General features: G+C 43.3%; 1 protein-coding gene across 3 annotated transcripts in view; it reads left to right on the top strand.

Annotated features, from left to right (window-relative positions):
- efr3a (EFR3 homolog A (S. cerevisiae)) overlaps positions 1-26,860 on the top strand; it is a 250,798-nt gene that overhangs the window by 116,464 nt on the left and 107,474 nt on the right. For all 3 annotated transcript variants that reach the window (XM_046320769.1, XM_046320771.1, XM_046320770.1), the window contains exon 8: positions 15,149-15,289. In XM_046320769.1, coding sequence (XP_046176725.1) covers positions 15,149-15,289 — 141 coding nt within the window. The remainder of the gene's footprint in view (positions 1-15,148; positions 15,290-26,860) is intronic.

The following is a 26,860-nucleotide window of genomic DNA, read 5'->3' on the forward strand; positions in this document are numbered from 1 at the left end:
CCTGTTGAAAAATGAATGATAGTCCCACTAAGTGCAAACCAAATGGGATGGTGTATCGCTGCAGAATGCTATGGTAGCCATGCTGGTTAAGTGTGCCTTGAATTCTAAATAAATCACAGGAATTGTCTCCAGCAAAGGACCATCACACTACCTCCTCCATGCTTCACGGTGGGAACCACTCATGCAGAGATAATCTGTTCATCTACTCTGCGTCTCACAAAGACACAGCAGTTGGAACCAAAAATCTAAAATTTGGAATCATCAGACCAAAGGACATATTTCCACCGGTCTATTGTCCATTGCTCGTGTTTATAAGCCCATTCAAGTCTTCTTCTTATTGGTGTCCTTTAGGAGTGGTTTCTCTGCAGCAATTCGACCATGAAGGCCTGATTCACACAGTCTCCTCTGAACAGTGGATGTTGATGTGTCTGTTACTTGAACTCTGTGAATCATTTATTTGGACTGCAATCTGAGGTGCAGTTAACTCTAATGAACTTTTCCTCTGCAGCAGAGGTAACTCTGGGTGTTCCTTTCCTGTGGCGATCCCCATGAGAGCCAGTTTCATCATAGCGCTTGATGGTTTTTGCGACTGGAATTGAAGGAACTTTTAAAGTTCTTCAAATGTTCCGTATTGACTGACACTCATGTCTTAACATAATGATGGGCTATCGTTTCTCTTTGCTTATTTTAACTGTTCTCGACATAATATGGACTTGGTCTTTTTACCAAATAGGGCTTTCTTCTGTATACCACCCCTACCTTGTCACAACACAACTGATTGGCTCAAATGCATTAAGGAAAGACATTTCACTAAATAACTTTTAACAAGGGACACCTGTTAATTGAAATGCATTCCAGGTGACTACCTTTTGAAGCTGGTTGAGAGAATTCAGAGTTTGCAGAACTGTCGTTACGGCAAAGGGTGGCTACTTTGATTGTTTAACCCTTTTTTGGTTACTTCATGATTACATATGTGTTATTTCATAGTGTTGATGTCTTCACTAGAAAAAGAAAAACCCTGGAATGAGTACGTGTGTCCAAACGTTTGACTGGTGCTGTATATGGAGACTGTTTAGTGTAAAAAACAAATGGTTAAATACATGTCCAGAAAAATCTGTTTCATGATCTTTCTTATATACACAATGTATACAAAAGTATGTAGAGTCCCGTTCAAGTTAGTGCATTTGGCTATTTCAGCCACGCCCGTTGCTGAAAGGTGTATAAAATCAAGCACACACCCATGCAGTTTCCATAGACAACCATTGGCAGTAGAATGGCCTTAAGAGGTCAGTGACTTTCAACGTGGCACCGTCATAGGATGCCACCTTTCCAACAAGTTTGTAAAATGTCTGCCCTGCTAGAGCTGCCCTGGTAAACTGTAAGTGCTGTTATTGTGATGTGAGAACATCTAGAAGCAACAACTCAGCCACAAAGTGGTAGGCCACATCACTTCACAGGACGGGACCGCCGAGGGCCGAAGTGCTTGTCCTCGGTTCCAACGCTCACTAACTCGTACCAAACTGCCTCTTGATGCAATGTCGGCACAAGAACTGTTCATCGGGAGCTTCATAAAATGGGTTTCATTGGCCGAGCAGCCGCACACAAGCCTAAGATCACCATGCTCAATCCAATGAGGTGTAAATCGCACCGCCATTGGACTCTGGAACAGTGGAAACGCGTTCTCTGGAGTGATGAATTACGCTTCACCATCTGGCAGTTCGACAAACTAATCTGGGTTTGGTGGATACCAGGAAAACACTACCTGTCTCAATGCATTTTGCCAACTGTAAAGTTTGGTGGGTGAGCTGTTTTTCATGGTTCGGGCTTTGCCCCTTTGTTCCAGTGAAGGGAAGTCTTAATGCTGCAGCATACAATGACATTCTTTATGATTCTGTGCTTCCAACAGTTTGAGGAAGGTCCTTTCCCGTTTCAGCATGACAATGTCATCGTGCAAAGTGATGTCGAGACAAATGGTTTGTCGAGATTGGTGTGGAATAACTTGACTGGCCTGCAGAGAGCCCTGACCTCAACCCCATCGAACACCTTTGGGATGAATTAGAACGCCGACTGCAAGCCAGGCCAAATCTCCCAACATCAGTGCCCAAACTCACTAATGCTCTTGTGGCTGAATGTAAGCAAGTCCCAACATCTAGTGGAAAGCCTTCCCAGAAGAGTGGAGGCTGTTATAGCAGCAAAGGGGGACCAATTCCATATTAATGCCCATGATTTTGGAATGAGATGTTTGACGAGCAGGTGTCCACATACTTTTGGTCATGTTGTTTATCTCTGATATATTGGACTTGTCAGAACAATCTCCCTGTAGATGTTCCCTGTAGATCTGTTGTTCCATGTAGTGAATCTGTTATTCAATGCTTTTGTTTGGGGTAATATACCAAATAATTTGAGTATCTATTTTTTACCATTACAATTCTAAATCAAATAGCGAAATGATCCTTGGTGGGTCTTTCTAAAATAATTCCACATAGCTTAGTAGAACCCTGGGGAAGCAACTCCAGCATAGATTTGGCCTCGTGTTTTAGGTTATTGTCCTGCTGAAAGGTGAATTTGTCCAGTGTCGGTTGGAATGCAGACTGAAGTAGGTTTTCCTATAGAATTTTGCCTGTGCTTAGCTCTATTCAGTTTCTTTTTATCCCCCCCAAGAATTCCTTAGTCCTTACGAGCATATCTCACAAGCATACCCAAGGGGTTGAATACTTATTGGCTGAAGCCATTTCAGCTTCATTTTTAATCCATTTGTAAAAAATGATAGAAAAAGGATTCCACTTTGACATTGAGGTATTGTGTGCAGGCCAGTGACACACATTTCAATGTAATTAATTTTCAATTCAGGCTGTAACACAACAACATATGGAAAAAGTAAAAGGGTGTGAATGCTTTCTGAAGGGATGTGTGTGTGTGTGTGTGTGTGTGTGTGTGTGTGTGTGTGTGTGTGTGTGTGTGTGTGTGTGTGTGTGTGTGTGTGTGTGTGTGTGTGTGTGTGTGTGTGTGTGTGTGTGTGTGTGTGTGTGTGTGTGTGTGTGTGTGTGTGTGTGTGTGTGTGTATATATATTTATGTATATGTATATGTATATATATTTATGTATATGTGTATATATATATATTTATGTATATGTGTATATATATATTTATGTATATTTATGTATATGTATGTATATAAGTGTGTGTGTGTGTAGGTTTGTACTTAAGAGGGAAGGAACATATGTACAGAGGAAGGAAGGAGGAAAGGAAATGTACCCATTGCTTAGGCAACTCTGTAAAATAATTCAACAACAAAGGAATGTAACGATGCATTTCTCAAGCCACCATGGGCCATAATAATTCCCCATACTCCCTGGTGACTTTCTTCCCTCCCTGGCCCCTCATAAGGCGGAGCTATTAAACTGTCAAGTCTGCTCTTAGGAAGATAACTGTCCTCCAGATCAGGGGAGAAATATGTAGCCCCCCACTCCCGGTTCAGTCGAAGGTGGGAGATGTGTGTACCTCATGGGGTCAGCTCAGGGTTGGTCTGGGGGGGGGGGGTGTAATTTGAAAGAGGCGAAGCACATCAAAGCTATTGTGTATGCTGAAATTGGACGCCGGGTCTGGCATCGCGTTTAATGTTTAATGTCACATCCACTGACATTTATGCAATACTCTCGAAAACCGCCGCTTGCCCAATGTCTGGTTGACTATCTTTCGGTCGGTCTGTGGTAGACTCCATTTTTTGCAAAGAAGGCTTGGCCTACCAAAACCCTGCCAGCATAGGGTGAAGGATATCTGACACATTTTAATGGTCTTTGTGGTGCCAGAGTGTGACCTGAATGCAAAGCTGATAGTGTCATATAGACTCTGAGCTACGGCGGTGTGCGATATGAAGCCCATGAAGAAATTAGCTCCACAAGGAGACATTGATACGATCTGAGCTACTGTGCCCCAGCTGTCAACTTATCACTGCCATTGACTCGACCAAGTCTGCATGTGCTTGGGTTGGGTTAGCTTATACTGGATCATCATCATTCACCAAGGGGTCTTGGAGACCTTTTTCTTGAAAAAGGATATTGACAATGCAATCAGAATGACTTCACCCTCATCACCAACAAGGTTAACCTTTTTTGTCCCATTGCTACATGAACCAAGGTGCTGCTTTCTTGGAAATGACCTCTGAGGAATGGGATGATGTGACTGGTGATGATAATGAGGATTCTGAATATAGGGGTGTCAATAGTTAGGGATCATTACAATGATGGGCAGTAGAGGCCACAGAAGAGTGGGGTTGCTCAATCTTTGCCATGTGCACCTAGGGAGGTATCCAATCCTCCTGGAGAGCTTTTTGGTGTTGGTCCAGCCCTGCTCTTGCAGCTGATTAGTAAAATCAGGATTGCTAGCTAGAACAGGTTTGAGAGAAAAAGCCTAGACTCCCCTTTGTATGAATGTTAATGCCTAACCAGGTGCAAATTGTGGTGTCATCCTTTAGAAAGGATGCTCAGGGCCCTGACCCTCTGTGGGCACAAAAACATCCCGTGACTCATGTGTACACAGGAAATATATGTAGTTGTGTAAAGAAAGACTGATTAAACAATGTTAGTTGGATCAAATCTGGCCTGAACAGACGGAGACAGGCGCACGCACACACTCAAAATGTTTCTTATTACATTACGTTGCAATCCATGTTGTGCCTTTTTAATTTAACAGCATCGCTTGTTCTTTTTGGGATCTAACTAAACATACCTGGTAGAAAGCGTTTGGGCAAGGACATTTGATTCTGTTAATTGTTTTACTCAGGGAAAAACTTTGACTTGACCGGAATGGGGAAAGAAGCTCCGCTTTAATCCTTAAGTCTATTGACGCACCATAGCATCAATCTTAGTAACATAATACAAATCTCAGTTTGGGCTACAGATATCAGTTTTTATTTACATGGGCTGCGTCTCAGTCCATAACATCTGCCTAATAAGTCTGGCTGCACAACCAATTGGCAAACGTACTGCAAATTGAGAAATCACGTAACTAAACTAAATAAAAATATGACACTACACTATGAAACAAAGATAAATGACATAAATAGTGAAAGTAAAAAGCTTTGGAGCACCTTAAATGACATTCATTGAATCAGGTAGCTCATGCATCACATTACTCATCTGATATTGCCAACTACTTTAATGATTTTCTCAATGGCAAGATTAGCAATTTAGGCATGATATGCCATCAACAAACACTGACACTACACATCCAAGTATATCTAACCAAATTATGAAAGTGTATGTGTTATTGCTTTACACCCCTTGCTATATTGTGGATAAAGAGTTACCTGTCTAACAGAATACACAGAGGGTGTTCTTTAATGGAAGCCTCTCCAATATAATCCAGGTAGAATTCCCCAGGGCAGCTGTCTAGGCCCCTTACTTTTTTCAATCTTTAGTAATGACATGCCACTTGTTTTGAGTGAAGCCAGTGTGTCTATGTATGCGGATGACTCAACACTATACACGTCAACTAGTACAGCAACTGAAATGACTGCAACACTTAACAAAGAGCTGCATTTAGTTTCAGAATGGATGGTGATGGTGTTCGTTCCTTGTTCTTTGTCAATCATTGGTGAAATTAGCATTCATACAATATCTTTAATTAAATCATTCAAAAACCTTGAAGACAGAAGTTGACAGCAGGAACATAGCACGCATGTTTCCGAGTAAGTCCTGCAAAATAGAAAAGGTTCCGAGTTGTTTAATTATTCCTACAGTCCTATATCTTAGTGATGTCACTGCCTACGTCATTACCTTCTACTCATGAGACCAAAACCATGCCTACACAGCTATATAAACAAGAGTTTTAGTGTTATCTAAAAGCTCAGCAGTAATGGTCAACTCCCCAAATGTATTTATAGTGGCATGTCTGACTAGTCTATCTCTTACACTCCCCTGCAGAGTACCGTCTCAGTCACACATTCCTCAGACAGTTTCTGTATAAGAGGCAGAGATTAGAAAAGACTGTGGAACAATATTAAACCATTATAATTAATAATATATATATATGTATATATTGTTAATCTGTAGTCTAGGACCCCATAAATGTAAGGAGGGAGGGGTCTTAAAACCCCTCCCCTTCTATTAATGCAACATAAGCATAATAAATTATTATAATACATCAAACATTTGATACAGCCCCTATCATGACCCCTAGGTGAACCCGACAGTGGCGATGAATAGGTTAGTCCTAAATATTTCAAAAACTAAAAGCCTTGTATTTGGGACAAATCATTCACTAAACCCTGAACCTCAACTAAATCTTGTAATAAATAAGATGGAAATTGAGCCTGTTGAGGTGACTAAACTGCTTGGAGTAACCCTGGATTGTAAACTGTCATAGTCAAAACATGTTGACACAACAGTATCTTAGATGGGGAGAAGTCTGTCCATTTATAAAGCATTTCTCTATTCCACATCAAGTAACTCATGCAAGCAGTAAAAATACATTTAAAAACAGATTGAAATACACTTAATGGAACAGCGGGGACTGTGCAGCAACACATGCAAAGTGTGATGGCCCTGAATTTTTCTGAACCGTCTCAGTGCTTCTCCTTCCAATAGGGCGCTTCTCCTCCAATTCCCATTTGAATAGTGCTCCTTCCAATAGGGCACTTCCCTTTTAATTCCCAATTAAATAGCCAGCATCAGCTGCGCAAAAGTGGGGTTGTGATGGAGACGTGAATGAGGATGTGTTCAACCCTCAGTTCCGAAGCATCTCTAAACCGTGTGTTTTGTAGCCTAAGAGAGTTCACCCATGACCGGATCCACTCTTTGCGTCCCTGGACTACACCTCTCTGTTCGTGGACTACACCTCTCCGTCCCTGGACTACACCTCTCTGTTCTTCGTGGACTACACCTCTCCGTCCCTGGACTACACCTCTCTGTTCTTCGTGGCCTACACCTCTCTGTTCTTCGTGGACTACACCTCTCTGTTCGTGGACTACACCTCTCCGTCCGTGGACTACACCTCTCCGTCCGTGGACTACACCTCTCCGTCCGTGGACTACACCTCTCCGTCCGTGGACTACACCTCTCTGTCCGTGGACTACACCTCTCTGTCCGTGGACTACACCTCTCCGTCCGTGGACTACACCTCTCCGTCCGTGGACTACACCTCTCCGTCCGTGGACTACACCTCTCCGTCCGTGGACTACACCTCTCCGTCCGTGGACTACACCTCTCCGTCCGTGGACTACACCTCTCCGTCCCTGGACTACACCTCTCTGTTCTTCGTGGACTACACCTCTCCGTCCGTGGTCTACACCTCTCCGTCCCTGGACTACACCTCTCTGTTCTTCGTGGACTACACCTCTCTGTCCGTGGACTACACCTCTCTGTTCTTCGTGGTCTACACCTCTCCGTCCGTGGACTACACCTCTCCGTCCGTGGACTACACCTCTCCGTCCGTGGACTACACCTCTCCGTCCGTGGACTACACCTCTCCGTCCGTGGACTACACCTCTCCGTCCGTGGACTACACCCGTCCGTCTCCGTCCCTGGACTACACCCGTCTCTGTTCTTCGTCCGGACTACACCTCTCCGTCCGTGGTCTACACCTCTCCGTCCCTGGACTACACCTCTGTTCTTCGTTCTTCGTGGACTACACCTCTCCGTCCCTGGACTACACCTCTCTGTTCTTCGTGGTCTACACCTCTCCGTCCCTGGTCTACACCTCTCCGTCCGTGGACTACACCTCTCCGTCCGTGGTCTACACCTCTCCGTCCGTGGACTACACCTCTCCGTCCGTGGTCTACACCTCTCCGTCCTGTGGACTACACCTCTCCGTGGACTACACCTCTCCGTCCGTGGACTACACCTCTCCGTCCGTGGACTACACCTCTCCGTCCGTGGACTACACCTCTCCGTCCGTGGACTACACCTCTCCGTCCGTGGACTACACCTCTCCGTCCGTGGACTACACCTCTCCGTGGACCCTGGTGGACTACACCTCTCTCCGTTCTTCGTGGTCTACACACTCTCCGTCCGTTCTCTCGTCCGTGGACTACACCTCTCCGTCCCTGGACTACACCTCTCCGTCCGTGGACTACACCTCTCCGTCCGTGGACTACACCTCTCCGTCCGTGGACTACACCTCTCCGTCCGTGGACTACACCACCTCTCCGTCCGTGGACTACACCTCTCCGTCCGTGGACTACACCTCTCCGTCCGTGGACTACACCTCTCCGTCCGTGGACTACACCTCTCCGTCCGTGGACTACACCTCTCCGTCCGTGGACTACACCTCTCCGTCCGTGGACACCTCTCCGTCCGTGGACTACACCTCTCCGTCCGTGGACTACACCTCTCCGTCCGTGGACTACACTCTCTCCGTCTCTCCGTCCGTGGACTACACCTCTCCGTCCGTGGACTACACCTCTCCGTCCGTGTGGACTACACCTCTCCGTCCGTGGACTGTTGGCGGATTGGACCTCAACCTCCGTTTTGATGTGAGGTATACCGTGATGACTAGTTAGGTGTAGGGGAGGACACTTTATATTGTTTGTATGATTAATACTCTCTGAATGAATGGACAAACCGTGGTCACTACCCTGAACTCCTTTACCGGGCCTCTTTTAGGCCTGAGGTACTACATTTCTGGAGGAACCAGAACTCATTGTGATATTATTATATGTGTGTGTAATCATTGATGTTGCCAATACAACCCAAGCAAAAGAATATAGTTGTTTTTGAAGTTCTTTCCAATGTTTTAAGGGTTTATGAAAAGTTTATTTCCATCCTGACTTTTACATAAGTCCTTTGTATTGGTGTAGACTTGATGGACCAGATGGGACTCATTCCCTCCCAAACCAAAATGAGAAACCAATGTGTTCTCTGGTAGGCACAACCTACCTGGCACCCCTATAAATAATAACCTCAAGTCAAAACCGTTACAATAGACACAGGCATACACACACGTGACAGAAAATGCACTAAACACACACGTACACATGGATTTTGGGTTGTAGATACAGTTGAAGTCGGAAGTTTACATACACTTAGGTTGGAGTCATTACAACTCGTTTTTCAACCACTCCACAAATGTCTTGTTAACAAATTATAGTTTTGGCAAGACTGTTAGGACATCTACTTGACACAAGTAATTTTTCCAACAATTGTTGTGACAGACAGATTATTTAACTTATAATTCACTGTATCACAATTCCAGTGGAAAATTCCAGTGGGTCAGAAGTTTACATATACACTAAGTTGACTGTGCCTTTAAACAGCTTGGAAAATTACAGAAAATGACGTCATGGCTTTAGAAGATTCTGATAGGCTAATTGACATCATTTGAGTCAATTGGAGGTGTAACTGTGGGTGTATTTCAAGGCCTACCTTCAAACTCAGTGCCTCTTTGCTTGACATCATGGGACAATCAAGAGAAATCAGCCAAGACTTCAGAAAAAAAATTGCAGACCTCCACAAGTCTGGTTCATCCATTTCCAAATGCCTGAAGGTACCACATTCATCTGTACAAACAATAGTACGCAAGTATAAATGCCATGGGACCACGCAGCCATCATACCGCTCAGGAAGGAGACGCATTCTGTCTCCTAGAGATGAACATACTTTGGTGTGAAAAGTACAAATCAATCCCAGGACAACAGCAAAGGTCCTTGTGAAGATGCTGGATGAAACAGGTACTAAAGTAAACTAGTCCTATATCGACATAACCTGAATGGCCGCTCAGCAAGGAAGAAGCCACGGCACCAAAACCGCCATAAAAACCCAGACTATGGTTTGCAACTGCACATGGGGACAAAGATTGTACTTTTTGGAGAAATATCCTCTGGTCTGATGAAACAGAAATTGAACTGTTTGGCCATAATGACCATCGTTCTGTTGGAGGAAAAAGGGGGAGACTTGCAAGCTGAAGAACACCATCTCAACCATAAAGCAGGGGGGTGGCAGCATCATGTTGTGGGGGTGCTTTGCTGCAGGAGGGACTGGTGCACTTCACAAAATAGATGTCAACATGAAGATGGAAAATTATGTGGATATATTGAAGCAACATCTCAAGACATCAGTCAGGAACTTAAAGCTTGGTCGCAAATGGATCTTCCAAATGGACAATAATGAGCCCAAGCATACTTCCAAAATTGTGGCAAATGGCTTAAGGACAACAAAGGACAACAAAGTCCAGGTATTGGAGTAGCCACCTCAAATACCTCAATCGAAAATTTGTGGGCAGAACTGAAGAAGCGTGTGTGAGCAAAAGAAGCCTACAAGCCTGACTCAGTTACACCAGCTCTGTCAGGAGGAATTGGCCAAAATTCACCAAACTGATTGTAGGAAGCTTGTGGAAGGCTACCCGAAACGTTTGACCCAAGTTAAACAATTGAAATGCAATGCTACCAAATACTAATTGAGTGTACGTAAACTTCTGACACATTGGGAATGTGATGAAAGAAATAAAAGTTTAAATAAATCACCATCTCTACTATTATTCTGACATTTCACATTCTTAATTTTAAGTGGTGATTCTAACTGACCTAAAACGGGACATTTTACGAGGATTAAAATGTCAGGAATTGTGAAAAACTGAGTTTAAATGTATTTGGCTAAGGTGTATGTAAACTTCCGACTTCAACTGTTCTTACTTATGTTTATAAGATGTTTTTTGTGTTTTTTAAATACATTTACAAATGTTTAAAACCAGTTCTCTTTATCATAATGGGGTATTGTGTGTGTATATTGAGCTTTTTTTTTATTAAATCAATTTTAGCATAAGGCTGTAATGTAACAAAATGTGGAAAAGGTTCAGGGGTCTGAATACTTTCAAAAAGTACTGTAGGTGTAAAAATGCGAAATATACCAAAACCTAAATCAAGCAGAGATGTACGACTGTTTAAACATGTTAATCGTTACTGAAACATGCAAACTACAAAAATGTTAAAGATAATGAATACATGACAACGACCACTTGGGGCAGCACGCCCAATTTTTCAGTTTTTGATTTCTTAAAAAAGTTTGAAATATCCAATAAATATCTTTCCACTTCATGATTGTGTCCCACTTGTTGTTGATTCTTCACAAAAAAATACAGTTTTATATCTTTATGTTTGAAGCCTGAAATGTGGCAAAAGGTCGCAAAGTTCAAGGGGGCCGAATACTTTCGCAAGGCACTGTATAGTTGAAGTGTACCTATGATGAAAATTACAGGCCTCTCATCTTTTGTGGGAGAACTGGCACAATTGGTGGCTGACTAAATACTCTTTTGCCCCACTGTATACCCATTGAATCTTGGAAAATATAACTGTAATTTATACATTTCTCATGAGCTTAGTTCAACTGTCATACCCCATAAGAACCCAAAATATAAGCTTGTTTTACTCCATTGTTGGTCTTTGATGTCTTTGCTCAGTCTATGAATTTGATTTCTCCAGCCCCATCCCACAGCTGTTTAACAGAACAGTAGCTGCTTTGTTGTTGTTCGAACTGCAGATTACCGTTTAATGGTCGGCTGCGAGGGAATGGCACTTTGTCTCAAATTAATTCCTTCCGTTGCGCCGATCGCTTCCTCTTTGTAAATGGTGTCACACCACGGATCAAGTAAGCGACCTTGTGGACCACCTTGACTGCCGCATGGCTGCAAGACGGATATTATTTTCTCAGTGGTTCAAAGTGCATCATCTCTCTCTCTTTCTGCCCCGATCCCCCTCCCTTTGTCTCTCTCTTTCTGCCCCCCATTGTCTCTCTCTTTCTGCCCCCCTTTGTATCTCTTTCTGCCCCTATGCCCCCCTCGCTTTGTCTCCCTCTTTCTGCCCCCCTCGCTTTGTCTCCCTCATTCTGCCCCCTCGCTTTGTCTCCCTCTTTCTGCCCCCTCGCTTTGTCTCTCTCTTTCTGCCCCTACCCCTCCCTTTGTCTCTCTCTTTCTGCCCCTACCCCCTCCCTTTGTCTCTCTCCTTCTGCCCCTACCCCCTCCCTTTTTCTCTCTCTTTCTGCCCCTACCCCCTCCCTTTTTCTCTCTCTTTCTGCCCCCCCCACTGTCTCTTTCTGCCCCCCCTTTGTTTCTCTCTTTCTGCCCCCCTTTGTCTCTCTCTTTCTGCCCCCCCTTTGTCTCTCTCTTTCTGCCCCCCTGTCTCTCTCTTTCTGCCCCCCTTGTCTCTCTCTTTCTGCCCCCCCTTTTCCCTCTCTTTCTGCCCCCCCCTTGTCTCTCTCTTTCTGCCCCCCTTGTCTCTCTCTTTCTGCCCCCCTTTTCCCTCTCTTTCTGCCCCCCTTTTCCCTCTCTTTCTGCCCCCTCCCTTTGTCTCTCTCTTTCTGCCCCCCCTTTTCTCTCTCTTTCTGCCCCCCTTGTCTCTCTCTTTCTGCCCCCCCCCCTTTTCCCTCTCTTTCTGCCCCCCCCCCCTTTTCCCTCTCTTTCTGCCCCCTCCCTTTGTCTCTTTTCTCTTTTCTGCCCCCCTTTTCTCTCTCTTTCTGCCCCCCCTCCCTTGTCTCTCTCTTTCTGCCCCCCCCTTTCCTCTCTCTTTCTGCCCCCCTTTTCTCTCTCTTTCTGCCCCCTCCCTTTGTCTCTCTCTTTCTGCCCCCCTTTTCTCTCTCTTTCTGCCCCCCTCCCCTTGTCTCTCTCTTTCTGCCCCCCTTTTCTCTCTCTTTCTGCCCCCCTCCCTTTGTCTCTCTCTTTCTGCCCCCCTTTTCTCTCTCTTTCTGCCCCCTCCCTTTGTCTCTCTCTTTCTGCCCCCCTCCCTTTGTCTCTCTCTGAGCAATCACCCTTAAACCTATTTGAGACATTTATCGGCTTTTTTTATTTCTCAATTATTTTCCCTAATTTTGAGGCTTGGTTAGAAAAAATCAATAAGCGTAACATTTTCCATTGAACTGTGTGTGGGCTGCAAATAATTGTTTTTCTCTCCCGAGAAACAGATGCCCACAGCCCATCTGTGGCCGGGCTTATTGCGGGGAAATGATTTAGCATTTCGTTAATTTGCCAATATCAGACATACCAGACACACTGTTTATTCAGTACAGACAAACTCATTAGGCTTCACGTAGAAATATGACAATCTTTTTTCCACTTCTAACTCCCCCTCTATAGGGAAACTCATAGGGAGAATCTCAATTGCATACTCCTCGCATCCTCTCTCCTCACCTCTTTCTCAAACCCCATTGGAGGAGAAGGTTGGCTTTCTCATCCAATTGGTTTTGAGAAGGAGGCAAGAACAGAGGATGTGTTTATAATTGAGATTATCCCACGGAGTCCCAAATTGCACCCTATTTCTTATATAGTGCACCCATAGGGCTCTGTTCAAAGGTAGTACATTATATAGGAGATATGGTGCCATTTTGGACACAGTCATACACTACATGACCAAAAGTGTGTGGACAACCTGCTTATCGAACATCTCATTCCAAAATCATAGGTATTAATATTGGTTTGGTCTCCCTTTGCTGCCATAACAGCCTCCACTCTTCTGGGAAGGCTTTCCACTAGATGTTGGAACATTGCTGCTATAACAGCCTCTACTCTTCTGGGAAGGCTTTCCACTAGATGTTGGAACATTGCTGCTATAACAGCCTCCACTCTTCTGGGAAGGCTTTCCACTAGATGTAGGAACATTGCTGCTATAACAGCCTCCACTCTTCTGGGAAGGCTTTCCACTATATGTTGGAACATTGCTGCTATAACAGCCTCCACTCTTCTGGGAAGGCTTTCCACTAGATGTTGGAACATTGCTGCTATAACAGCCTCCACTCTTCTGGGAAGGCTTTCCACTAGATGTTGGAACATTGCTGCTATAACAGCCTCCACTCTTCTGGGAAGGCTTTCCATTAGATGTTGGAACATTGCTGCGGGGACCTACATCCATTCATCCACCAGCATAAGTGAGGTCGGGCACTGATGTTTGGCGATTAGGCCTGGCTCACAGTCTGCGTTCTAATTTATCCCAAAGGTGTTCAATGGGGTTGAGATCAGGACTCTGTGCAGGCCAGTCAAGTTCTTCCACACCGATCTTAACAAACCATTTCTGTATGGACCTCGCTTTGTGCACGGGGGCATTGTCGTGCTGAAACAGGAAAGGGCCTTCCCCAAATTGTTGCCACAAAGTTGGAAGCACAGAATTGTCTACAATATCATTGCTACTCCAGAGTCCAATAGCAGTGAATTTTCCACCACTCTCGCCGATGCTTGGCATTGCCCATGGTGGTCTTAGCTTTGTGTGCGCCTGCTCGGCCATGGAAACCCATTTCATGAAGCTCCCGATGAACAGTTCTTGTGCAGAGTTTGCTTCCAGAAGCAGTTTGGAATTCGGTAGTGAGTGTTTCAACCGATCATCACTCGGCGATCCTGTTCTGTGAGCGTGTGTGGCCTACCACTTTGCGGCTGAGCCGTTGTTGCTCCTAGATGTTTCCACTTTACAATAACAGCCCTTACAGTTGTCTGGGGCTGCTTTAGCAGGGCAGACATTTTTCTAACTGACTTATTGGAAAGGTGGCATCATATGACGGTGCCATATTGAAAGTCACTGAGCTCTTCAGTAAGTCCATTCTACTGCCAATGTTTGTCTATGGAGATTGCATGGCTGTGTGCTCGATTTTATACACCTGTCGGCAATGGGTGTGACCGAAATAGCCGAATCCTCAAATTTGAAGGGGTGTCCACATACTTTTTTAAATATAGTGTAGTCGTGTAAATAGTCACGAAGACGCGGATTAACTTGTCTGTCTCTCTCTCTCTCGCTCGTGGGCGCACACACACACACTCTTAAGTTGATTGAATGCTATTAGCGCTCACCTGCTAACTAGCTAGCCATTTCACATCAGACACGCATACGAACACCTTTTCTCTGATAGACTGATTATTTACAGATTTATTGCTGATGAGACTTACTCTAGACCTGCATCCTCTCTCTCTCGTTGATTTCCTCTGTTTTCTCTGATGGACTGATTTGTCTCCAGTCACCCCCCCCTCTCGCTGTCTCTAGCTCGCTGCAACGTCATAACAGCTGGACCAAAACTGCTGAGAAGTTTACATTTTCTTATTCAATATCTTTTGAGATAATGGTATTACTGTTACTGGTACTTATGCATTTTTATTTCAAGCCAATACATATATTCTGTCCGAGTGCACTTATCTGTGGTAAGGAAACAGCGATTTTGATCAATTCTCTCTCTCCTTCTCTCAGGGTGGGCCCACCCGGCACGCCTTCGGAGACAGGGCAGGATGGTGAGGAAAACCCAGCGTCTCTGGCCGAGAGCTGCTTCAGAGAGCTGCTGGGAAGAGCCGCCTACGGCAACATGAACAACGCCGTCCGCCCTGTACTAGTGTAAGTACTAGTGTTACCAGGCTGTACAGACTTCACATCAGAGGAGGCTGGTGGGTGGCTATATAGGAGGATGGTCTTGCCCACCAGCGATCACCGCCACACGCACAGACACACACAGACTCTGACTGGGGTGGTCTCATTATGTCTAGTCACGTAGTGTAGGAGGCGGCAAGGGACAAGGTCTTTTTAAGATTGATGTCGGATATGGCAAACAACATGCAAGGTGCATTCCAAATAGCAACGGCATCTTCCTTTTTCACTATTGGGTTGAAAACAGGAACCATAGCTGGTCTCTCTTGAAAAATATCTTTAATATCAATTAGATTTGATTGATGCCTATCTATTGATCCAATACCTACTGAGGTGAAGTTCTACCAACCAAGACTAATAGTCTGACTGCATCCAAGTAACACGGTCACCCACTCTCACAGACCTATGTGACTGAATCTAATTCACACTTTCTCATTGGCTGTGGTTCCCTCCACTGAGCAGAAGCTCAAACATTATTACCCAGTTACTGTCTGAATGGCGTGGGGGGAATGAGATGGCGGTCATTTTAGCCGAGGAGTCATTATCAGTCTCAAATCCACAGCCTCACAGGGTCTGGGGGAGCTGGAATGATATTTCTTCTCTGTAACACACGCACATACACACTTCTCTCTCTTCTCTCCCTATCGCTCTTTCTCTCGCTTTCTCTTAAATCACTCACCCACACCTTGCAGTGGAGTGTGCAGAGCTTTCTGCTGGGCTCGGGAAGTTGTTTTTACCCCCTGTGCTTTGCTAATTCAAATCCAGTTGGTTTTGCAGGAGGTGGTGGCAGATTGAAAAGAGTGTCGCCAAGTGTCATTACACTCGTTGTTGTTGTTGTTATTGTCATCATCAAGGTGCTGTTATTATTGCAAGTTAGTTGAAGAAGCAGTGCCATTATGGTGTTGTTGGCCCTGTTGAAAACTGGTATGTAGTATTCACAAGGAACCAAACACAAGCAAACAGGCCAAAATGAGGAACATACCTGAATTTGTCCAATGAGAAACACTTGCTTACATGTTTCCATGTAAATTGTTTTAATACCGTGTGCATTATTGAATACAGCCCTGGGGATGGCCTGTTTTACCTAGTGTTTTGGTTTCCACCCATTCAGATTCAGTTCATTGACAGTTATTGTTGGCATCTGGAACAATGTCCGTACAGGGGGAGCGTCTAGGTCGAGGAGGAGTTTGTACCACTCAATTACAGGATCATGTTCATCTGTTTGAGTTTCAAAACATTGCCGTAATGAACATGACCCAGTGCCATAGATGGCATACAATTGCGGAAAGATAGAATAACATTGTTGCAAATGTGTTGTATTTTCGTAACTATTTCTTGTTCTGAATTGTTGGTTAAGGGCTCGTAAGCATTTCACGCATGTGACAAATACGATTTGATGTACACTCTCCCTAATCCTCTAGTGTTAGAAAACACCTCTGTTGCATTCAAGTTCAAGATTACCCAGGTTATTACTTAGATTCAAGATTACCCAGGTTATTACTTAGGTTCAAGATTACCCAGGTTATTACTTAGGTTCAAGATTACCCAGGTTATTACTTAGGTTCAAGATTACCCAGGGTATTACTTAGGTTCAAGATTACCCAGGGTATTACTTAGGTTCAAGATTACCCAGGGTATTACTTAGGTTCAAGATTACCCAGGGTATTACTTAGGTTCAAGATTACCCAGGGTATTACTTAGGTTCAAGATTACCCAGGGTATTACTTAGGTTCAAGATTACCCAGGGTATTACTTAGGTTCAAGATTACCCAGGGTATTAGGTTCAAGATTAGGTTCAAAGATTACCCAGGGTATTACTTAGGTTCAAGATTACCCAGGGTATTACTTAGGTTCAAGATTACCCAGGGTATTACTTAGGTTCAAGATTACCCAGGGTATTACTTAGGTTCAAGATTACCCAGGGTTCATTACTTAGGTTCAAGATTACCCAGGGTATTACTTAGGTTCAAGATTACCCAGGGTATTACTTAGGTTCAAGATTACCCAGGGTATTACTTAGGTTCAAGATTACCCAGGTTATTACTTAGGTTCAAGATTACCCAGGGTATTACTTAGGTGTCCTGACGGTTTTTCTGCAGATAATTGCTTCTCTACAGTCTTTTTACTTTACGCTTCCGATGACCAACCAGGTGAGGAGCAGATGTTTGCTTGAAAATATTCTGTTCGTGAAGCATAGTTCCCCCTGTCATTAGTTCCAGGCAAGCACAACCAAACAATATGTAGGAACGGTGCAGATTTATATCACGTAAATCTTGGTGGGGCAAAAAAATGATAATTTAGATGCATGCCAGCAATGCCACAACACAACACTAAACAATACATTAATTGCACTATGACGGTGCCAAACACTAAACAGTACATTAATTGCACAAACAGTGCTGGCAAACTGTTAGTCCCAACACCTCACCACTGCTGCACCTGGCTGTCAGTGGCGCCTTGTCTGCCAGCAAAACAGTTCATTCAGCCTAATTTACTGCCTTTGAAAAAACATAGCTGATATGGCTGACTTGCATAAACAAATGTGGTTTCTACTGACAATTGATATGTGCAAACGATGGCATAAGGGGACGTTGAGCGGATTAATGTAATTCCATTTTTATTTTATTTAACCTTTATTTAATTAGGCAAGTCAGTTAAAAACAAATTCTTATTTACAATGACTGCCAAATCCGGACGATGCTGGACCAATTGTGCGCCGCCTTATGGTACTCCCAATCAAGCCCGGATGTGATACAGCCTGGATTTTAACCAGGGACTGTAGTGACGCCTCTTGCACTGAGATGCAGTGCCTTAGACTGCTGCGCCACTCAGGAGCCAAAGTCAATGAGCGAGCTAGGATGGACGTAGTCAATATAACTGTTTGTTCAGCACTTTTGAAATGTACAGCGACAGAATTCAGAACATGGGCCGTTCTTACAGTATTCTCCCTGTACACCAAGTCAGAATTGTAGGATAAAGGGGGCATATAAGCAGCCAATGACAATATTCAATGTTGACAGTTCTCTAAAACAGGCTATAGGTTAAATGTGCTCCACCAAGTCAGAACAGTAGGCTAAGTTATGAGGGGAAAAGGGAGCAAATTATTAGGGTGAGGCACATGGGCTAGTAACAGCTTACTACACAACACACACTTAGTATTACTTTATTAGCTACAGTACACATATCTCCCTGTCATACTCCATCATTTATGCATACAATACCTTTTTGGACTCACCTTGTTGTGCTGTGCAGAGATTGTTGGTGTTGATGGTGGGTAAAAGAGATATTTTCACAGCGTTTGCTTGTGCTGCTAGCTAGCTATGAACAGACAGTGCATTCGGAAAGTATTCAGACCCCTTCCGTTTTTCCACATTTTGTTACGTTACAGCCTTATTTGAAATATTGATACAATTATATTTTTTACTCATGAATCTACACACTAAACTCCATAATGGCAAAGCAAAAAAAATGTTTTAAAAAACACACAGAAAAACAACAGAAATACCATATTTACATAAGTATTCAGACACTTTGCTATGAGACTCGAAATTGAGCTCAGGTGCATCCTGTTTACATTGATGTTTATATATACAGTATCAGTCAAATGTTTGTACACACCTACTCATTCCAGGGTTTTTCTTTATTTTTACTATTTTCTGAATTGTAGAATAATAGTGAAGACATCAAAACTATGAAATAACATGTATGGAATCATGTAGTAACCAAAAAAGTGTGAAACAAATAAAAATGTATTTAATAAATTACATTCTTTAAAGTAGCCACTCTTTGCCTTGATGACAGCTTTGCAAACTCTTGGCATTCTCTCAACCAGCTTCATGAGGTTGGAATGGACCTTGGAATGCTTTTCAATTGATTTATTTTTACCTTTATTTAACCAGGCAAGTCAGTTAAGAACACATTCTTATTTTCAATGACGGCCTGGGAACAGTGGGTTAACTGCCTGTTCAGGGGCAGAACGACATATTTGTAAACTTGTCAGCTCGGGGGTTTGAACTCGCAACCTTCCGGTTACTAGTCCAACGCTCTAACCACTAGGCTACGCTGCCGCCCGGTGTCCCTTGTTAAAAGTTAATTTGTGGAGTTCCTTTCCTTCTTAATGTGTTTAAGCCAATCAGATGTGTTTCGACTAAGTAAGGGGTATACAAAAAAGAGACATATTTGTTAAAAGACCAAATCCATATTATGACAAGATAAACTCAAATAACCAAAGAGAAATGACAGTCCATTACTTTAAGACAGGTCAGTCAATACAAACATTAAAGTTTCTTCAAGTGCAGTCGCAAAATCCATCAAGCCCTGTGATGAAACGAGCTCTCATGAGGACCGCCACAGGAAAGGAAGACCCAGAGTTACCTCTGCTGCAGAGGATACGTTCATTAGAGTTAACTGCACCTCAGATTGCAGCCCATATAAATGCTTCATAGAGTTCAAGTAACGGACACATCTCAACATCAACTGTTCAGAGGAGTCTGCGTGAATCAGGCCTTCATGGTCGAATTGCTGCAAAGAAACCACTACTAAAGATTTGCCTGGGCCAAGAAACACAAGCAATGGACATTAGTCCGGTGGAAATCTGTCCTTCAGTCTGAGTCCAAATTTGAGATTTTTGATTCCAACCGCCGTGACTTTGCGAGACGCGGAGTAGGTGAACGGACGATCACCCGCATTTGTGGTTCTCACCGTGAAGCAAGGAAGAAGAGGTGTGGTGGTGGGGGGGGGGTGCTTTGCTGGTGACACTGTCTGTGATTTATTTAGAATTCAAGGCACACTTAACCAGCATGGCTACCACAGCATTCTGCAGTGATATCCCATCTAGTCTGCAGTTAGTGGGACTGTCATTTGTTTTTCTACAGGACAATGTCTCAACACACCTCCAGGCTGTGTAAGGGCTGTTTGACCAAGAAGGAGAGCGATGGAGTGCTGCATCAGATTACCTGGCCTCCACAATCATCCGACCTCAACCCAATTAAGATGGTCTGGGATGAGTTGGACCGCAGAGTGAAGGAAAGCAGCCAACAAGTTTTCAGCATGTGTGAGAACTCATTCAAGACTGTTGGAAAAGCATTCCAGGTGAAGCTGGTTGAGAGAATGCCAAGAGTGTGCAAAGCTGTCATCAAAGCTAAGGGTTGCTACTTTGAAGGATATAAAATATATTTTGATTTGTTTAATGCTTTTTTAGTTACTACTTTGAAGAATCTAAAATATATTTGGAATTGTTTAACACTTTTTTTGGTTACTACATGATTCCATATGTGTTATTTCAAGGTTTTTATGTCTCCACTATTATTATAAAATGTAGAAAATAGTCAAGCGTACAGAAAAACCCTTGAATGAGTAAGTGTGTCCAAACATTTGACTGGCACTGTATATAGACACTGGGTTGGTGCTGGATATGATATCTACTTTTAGAAAAAGTTCACACCATCTCCATTCCCTCATCAAGATTCAGCTGCTCTTCTTCCCCGCCTCCACTTTTATGAAGAGGAGAGACATGCACATACATTTGTGTGATATTTTAATGAATCGCCTGTCAATGTAATTGGCTTGTTAGATGCTTTTTATGTGGGGATTTGTATCTGTATACCAGACCAGGGAGTTTGAGTTGGTATATTCAGCTACAGTGACTATAGGAGTCGATTGGAATTCAGGACCTTTTTTTACACTTGAAGCACAGGGCTAGAGGTTATGGGTTTATTTCTGGACATGACAAGGGCCTTTGACTATTCACCCCCAGGGCCTTTCGGCTGCTCTACTCAAATCGTTTCTACGTTGGCTCCCGTGGTGTCGGACCTGATTCCAGGTCAAAGGCTTACCATGGGCCAGCTAGAGCCATGTCGCCACCACACACACACACACACACACACACACACACACACACACACACACACACACACACACACACACACACACACACACACACACACACACACACACACACACACAAGGGTTTCCTTTTGCAGGTAAATTGCGTCCTTTGGCCCATATTTATTTATTTTTTGCAGATAAATACAAGTGTTACTGGCCAAATTGTCTGGGAGAAATACCAGTCGATGTGCTCCAAGTTCAAAGGAAAATATACGTAATAATCTGGTAAATCTTCAAGCTGCTTGGAAATTAGTGTGTGTGTGTGTGTTTCTAATTTTACTCACACAAAAGACGCAAGGTCTTGAGGCCGTCTTTACTGTTCTGGGACTTCAGTGAAGTGTACACCGACTGAACAAAATTTACGAAGATTGTGTTGATTATCCCTGTTTCCAGTGTGCCCGCCGAGAGGGAATTCTTTCTCCAGAACAGTAAAGACGGCCTCAAGATCACGCCTTCTTGAGGACAACGTAACGAGGCGGATGCTCATTGCAAGCTGTTCCAAGGAGTTGGACAATTTTGATCTCCCAACAACAGCAGCTCAATTTGAGCAGACCAAGGTCCACCGCAAACGCATGTAAATTAGAGGCAAATGATTGTTCTTCAGGCCCAGTCCTAGCAGTTTTGCTGCGTCCTAACCAAGATCAACATATGCCGCCCCTTTGACATGTATTGTATATAGATTTGGAATGGATTGATAGACGTGTAGAGTAATGGTGTGTATCATGTGCCATTGGTGCATTTCAGTAGCACTTGGAAAGGAAACATCGTTGCCAACTATTCACATTGGAGAGTCACCATTTTGCAATCACTAGGTAGGTAACTGCCTAAAATAGGAAAAATTGTTTTTAACAATAATATGCCAAGAGTCACGACCCCACAATAGTTGAAATTACATTAAACACAACATTTATTATCATCAACCAGTAGAACTGTGCTTTCATAAATGCCGTGGGACTCGTTTCACAGAAGCATTGTAAATAAGCTTTCTTGTAATGAACCAGGCTTGACGAATTTTGTTTATTTACATATAGAATTTGATTGTCCAACATCAGTTTTATAATTTCTTCATTTTGTCTGCCTTGTCGTCTTTCCACTGCTGTGCTGCTGAATGGGTAGTGGGGCGGGACGGGCCGGTCGTGGATAGAAAGGGTCCATCTTTTGTCAAATTAACATCAAAAGTAGATAGTTATGTTAAAGCACTACATTTCTGTGCTTTAACATAATGGGTTGATTGGTATATTAATGTGACAATTATTCAGTAACCTAACTCTTCCACATGGATACAGTAGATGGGGAACATAAAACATCACTTCTAAATATAATATTTGTATAATATAATTTACAAAATACAATCTAGGAATCTCATTTAATATAGCCTAGGCATGAACATTTTAATTAGTCCCTAATAAATAACAAAATAGGGCTGTCTACGAACACCAAGGCTGGCTGGTCATGGCTAAAAGAGATCCAGCTTTTGTCAAATCAATGTCAGATTTGACTTTCATGTTGTCTAATTACACAAAATCTGAATAGGTCCCATGCCTTACATGACTGTACATTACTTTTGTTGTTACAAGTGCCCTTTTTAATGGTGCACACTTCCTTCTCCTTCTGCATCCACCCTCAAACATCATGCCCCCCTTTACTGTGTAGGCAACCTGTTCTTCTTGGCTAAATTAGGATTTACATTTTGTTATGATTTTAATTTATGATTTATATACTGAACCAAAATATAAACGCAACATGCATCAATTTCAAAGATTTTACTGAGTTACAGTTCAGTCAATTGAAATAATTAAAAGATGCCCTAATCTATGGATTTCACAACTGGGAATACAGCTCCAGAGTGGTGCAGTGGTCTAAGGCACTGCATCTCAGTGCTAGAGGCGTCACTACAGACCCTGGTTTGATCCCCGGCTGTATCACAACCGGCCGTGATCAGGAGTCTCATAGGGCGGCGCACAATTGGTCAGGGTAGAGTTTGGCCCCAGGGTAGGCCGTCATTGTAAAATAAGAATTTGTTCTTAACTGACTTGCCTTGATAATTGAAGGTAAAATATGCATATGTTGGTCACAGATACCAAAAGGTAGGGGCGTGGATCAGGTGTGACCACCATTTGCCTCATGCAGTGCAACACATCTCCTTCGCATAGAGTTGATCAGGCTGTTGATTGTGGCCTGTGGAATGTTGTCCTACTCCTCATCAGAGGCTGTGCGAAGTTTGCTGGATATTGAGACATGAAACATGAGGTGATGGCGGCGGATAAATGGCACGGTAAATTTGCTATTGATAAAAGTAAATTGTGTCCATAGCTTAAACCTGTGTATTGATAATGCTGTTTAATCAGCTTCTTAATATGCCAGACCTGTCAGGTGGATTATCTTAGTAAAGGAGAAATGCTTAATAACAGGGATGTAAACTAATTTGTGCGCAATATCTGAGAGAAATAAGTTCCTCTGTCCAGTGTCTGTGTTCTTTTGCCCATTTTAATCTTTTATTGGCCAGTCTGAGATATGGCTTTTTCTTTGCAACTCTGCCTAGAAGGCCAGCATCCCGGAGTCGCCTCTTCACTGTTGACGTTGAGACTGGTGTTTTGCTGGTACTATTTAATGAAGCTGCCAGTTGAGGACTTGTAAGGCGTCTATTTCTCAAACTAGACACTCTAATGTACTTGTCCTCTTGTTCAGTTGTGCACCGGGGCCTCCCGCTCCTCTTTCTATTCTGGTTAGAGCCAGTTTGCGCTGTACTGTGAAGGAAATAGTACACAGCATTGTACGATATCTTCAGTGTCTTGGCAATTTCTCACATGGAATGGCCTTAATTTCTCAGAACAAGAATAGACTGACGAGTTTCAGAAGTTATTTGTTTCTGGGTGCCCAAACCCTCTTCCTGGAGATCTACCGTCCTGTGGGTTTTCAGTCCAACCCTAATTTAACACAGACAACCGTTTTCAGATGTGGTAACTTAATTGCAAAAGGGTTTTCTAATGATCAATTGGCTTTTTAAAGTGATAAACTCGGATTAGCTAACACAACATACCATTGGATCACAGGAATGGTGGTTGCTAATAATGGGCCTCTGTACACCTTTGTAGATATTCCATTAAAAATCAGCCGTTTCCAGCTACAATAGTCATTTACAACATCAACAATGTCTACACTGTATTTCTGATCAATTTTATGTTATTTTAATGGACAATAAATGTGCTTTTATTTCACAAAACAAGGACATTTCTAAGTGACCTCAAACTTTTGAACGGTAGTGTAGGTATGTCTGTTTATTTCACAAAATATCTCGCAATGTGAATATTTGGATTTTTTTAAAGTCAGGCACCATTTTAATCAGGATGATCTCCTCTTTCTAATTATGTAAGGCTGGGAAGCGTACTCTGCTGTAATCAATCACTCGACCAAATAGTCATTTTGCCATTTTTTTCCTACTTCCTCGTTATGTTATTCAGACAAGCACACTCGGCACCATCAAGTTTTTATTTTTCAGCTTTGTCTTAAAAACAGATTGTAGTGGTAAAATAAAAAGGTGTACATTTTTGGGTGTCATTTAGGGAAAATGGAATTCTAAGGATCATTCCAGTCAGAAGTAAATAAGTAAAATGTAAATTAATTTGCTATGACTAGTGTTCCAGCTCAACCAATGTTCTTTGGCCATTTTTCAACCTTGGATGAACTTTGACTCATTCTGTTGTCCAGCCTAACAAGCATGCATTGGCAGGCGAGCTGCAGATGGGTGAGCAGGCTACTATTCCCCATCGTTTATCAGAGCAATTTTGACAGCCAACTACAGTGTGTGCTGAAAAAAATTGAGGGTTTATCTACTCTTACCTCATTAGATTTTACCTTCCCTTGCTCTGGTTAACATTAGTTGTTGATCTTAGGGAGGAGAGATGGCCTACTTGTGCATGGTTGTTTGATAAATTTGACTGTAAAGTTCCCAAATGTAAGGACTCCTGTGATATTTACATATTTGTAGAAATACATTCTGATGTACAGTATTTTATGGCTTTTGGTGAATGCTTTCTAATGCTCTAAAGTCGCGTTGTTGCTACTGCCTGTAAACACACATTCAGTTCAAAGATGGCAGACCTGTGTGGCAAATGGCTTATTTGCATATTGGTCTACTGTAGCTCTGATCTGCTATTAATTGTCGAAACACGTGGCTGGGTAGGGGGTAAAAAATACAGTAGGTTTTATCCAATAAAATACCTGCTAAAGACCTAGTCAATAACAAATGGAAGCAAAGCAAACTGACAGATTTATATTGTTTTATTACCTTGGCATCTGTAGCTATTGAGATGTAAGGACAGGTATGATTTTGCTGCAATATCCATTGCCCGTGTCTCTGTGAGAAACAGCTTTCGGGGCGTCGGCTCTAACGCAGTTAACACTTCTGATTCAGTAAAAATGTTCTGGGCAAAATCGTAACACTTATTGCTATTTGTTTTGGATTGGACTAGTGGATGAGACAAAAGGCCATACGGTTTAAATTGAGCTTGCAATGCGATGTCCCAACTATATAGATAAATAGAACAATTTCAGGATGTACACTGTGTACAAAACACAGACTGACCAGGTGAAAGCGATGATGGGTGTGTGTCAAGAATGGTCCACAAAGGACATCCAGCCGACTTGGGCACAACTGTGAGAAGCATTGGAGTCATCATGGGCCAGCATCCCTGTGGAACGCTTTCGACACATTGTAGGGTCCATGCCCTGGCAAATTGAGGCTGTTCTGAGGGCAAAAGGAAGGTGTTCTTAATGTTTTGTACACTGTGTATATCTATGTATTATTATATCCATTTGGTTCCATGTAGAAAGAGGCAACCTGAGATTGGTTCAGTACATTTCAATTAAACTGAAATTCAGTCTATGTGTGTACCAGTCAATTCACTCTTTAACTGCACACATATGACTTGTCATGGAATATATTGCAAGTGACACGGCTGAGTTAAACTAGGGTGGTGTTCAGTAGGACCATAACATACATCATGTTTTTAAATGGAAAGTGAAAAGGAGCCTTTCGTATTGTACAAGTCCAGGTAGTCCCAATCTATCTCGTTTTCTTCTATTTGGTGCCTAATGAACATGACCCAGGCAACCCTTTTGTCTTGTGTTGCTACAGAAACTGACACCATTACTCAAGACTTCCCAACTCTACAACAGACCCAGGAGAGAAAAATGAGAGAAATGCATCTTGAAGTCAGGTCTAAAAATAGCAGGGGTTAGGAGGGAGGGGGGTTTGAAGAGGAAGAGGGGTTTGCTGGGTTGGCTAGGGTTGGATTGACGTCACCGCGACGAAGGTAGGCCCATTATGACACAGTGAGCCTCCTCTCTCTCTCTGCTCCAGCTCACCAGATGGCTGGTTTTCCCCATGCCTCTGAGTAGGAAGAGATGGAGGGCAGCGGGAGAGATGGAGGGCAGCGGGAGAGATGGAGGGCAGCGGGAGAGATGGAGGGCAGCGGGAGAGATGGAGGGCAGCGGGAGAGATGGAGGGCAGCGGGAGAGATGGAGGGCAGCGGGAGAGGTGGAGGGCAGCGGGAGAGGTGGAGGGAGAGGTGGAGGGCAGCGGGAGAGGTGGAGGGCAGCGGGAGAGGTGGAGGGCAGCGGGAGAGGTGGAGGGAGAGGTGGAGGGCAGCGGGA

This window comes from Oncorhynchus gorbuscha, linkage group LG22, assembly GCF_021184085.1.
Source record: "Oncorhynchus gorbuscha isolate QuinsamMale2020 ecotype Even-year linkage group LG22, OgorEven_v1.0, whole genome shotgun sequence".
Lineage (NCBI taxonomy): Eukaryota > Metazoa > Chordata > Actinopteri > Salmoniformes > Salmonidae > Oncorhynchus > Oncorhynchus gorbuscha.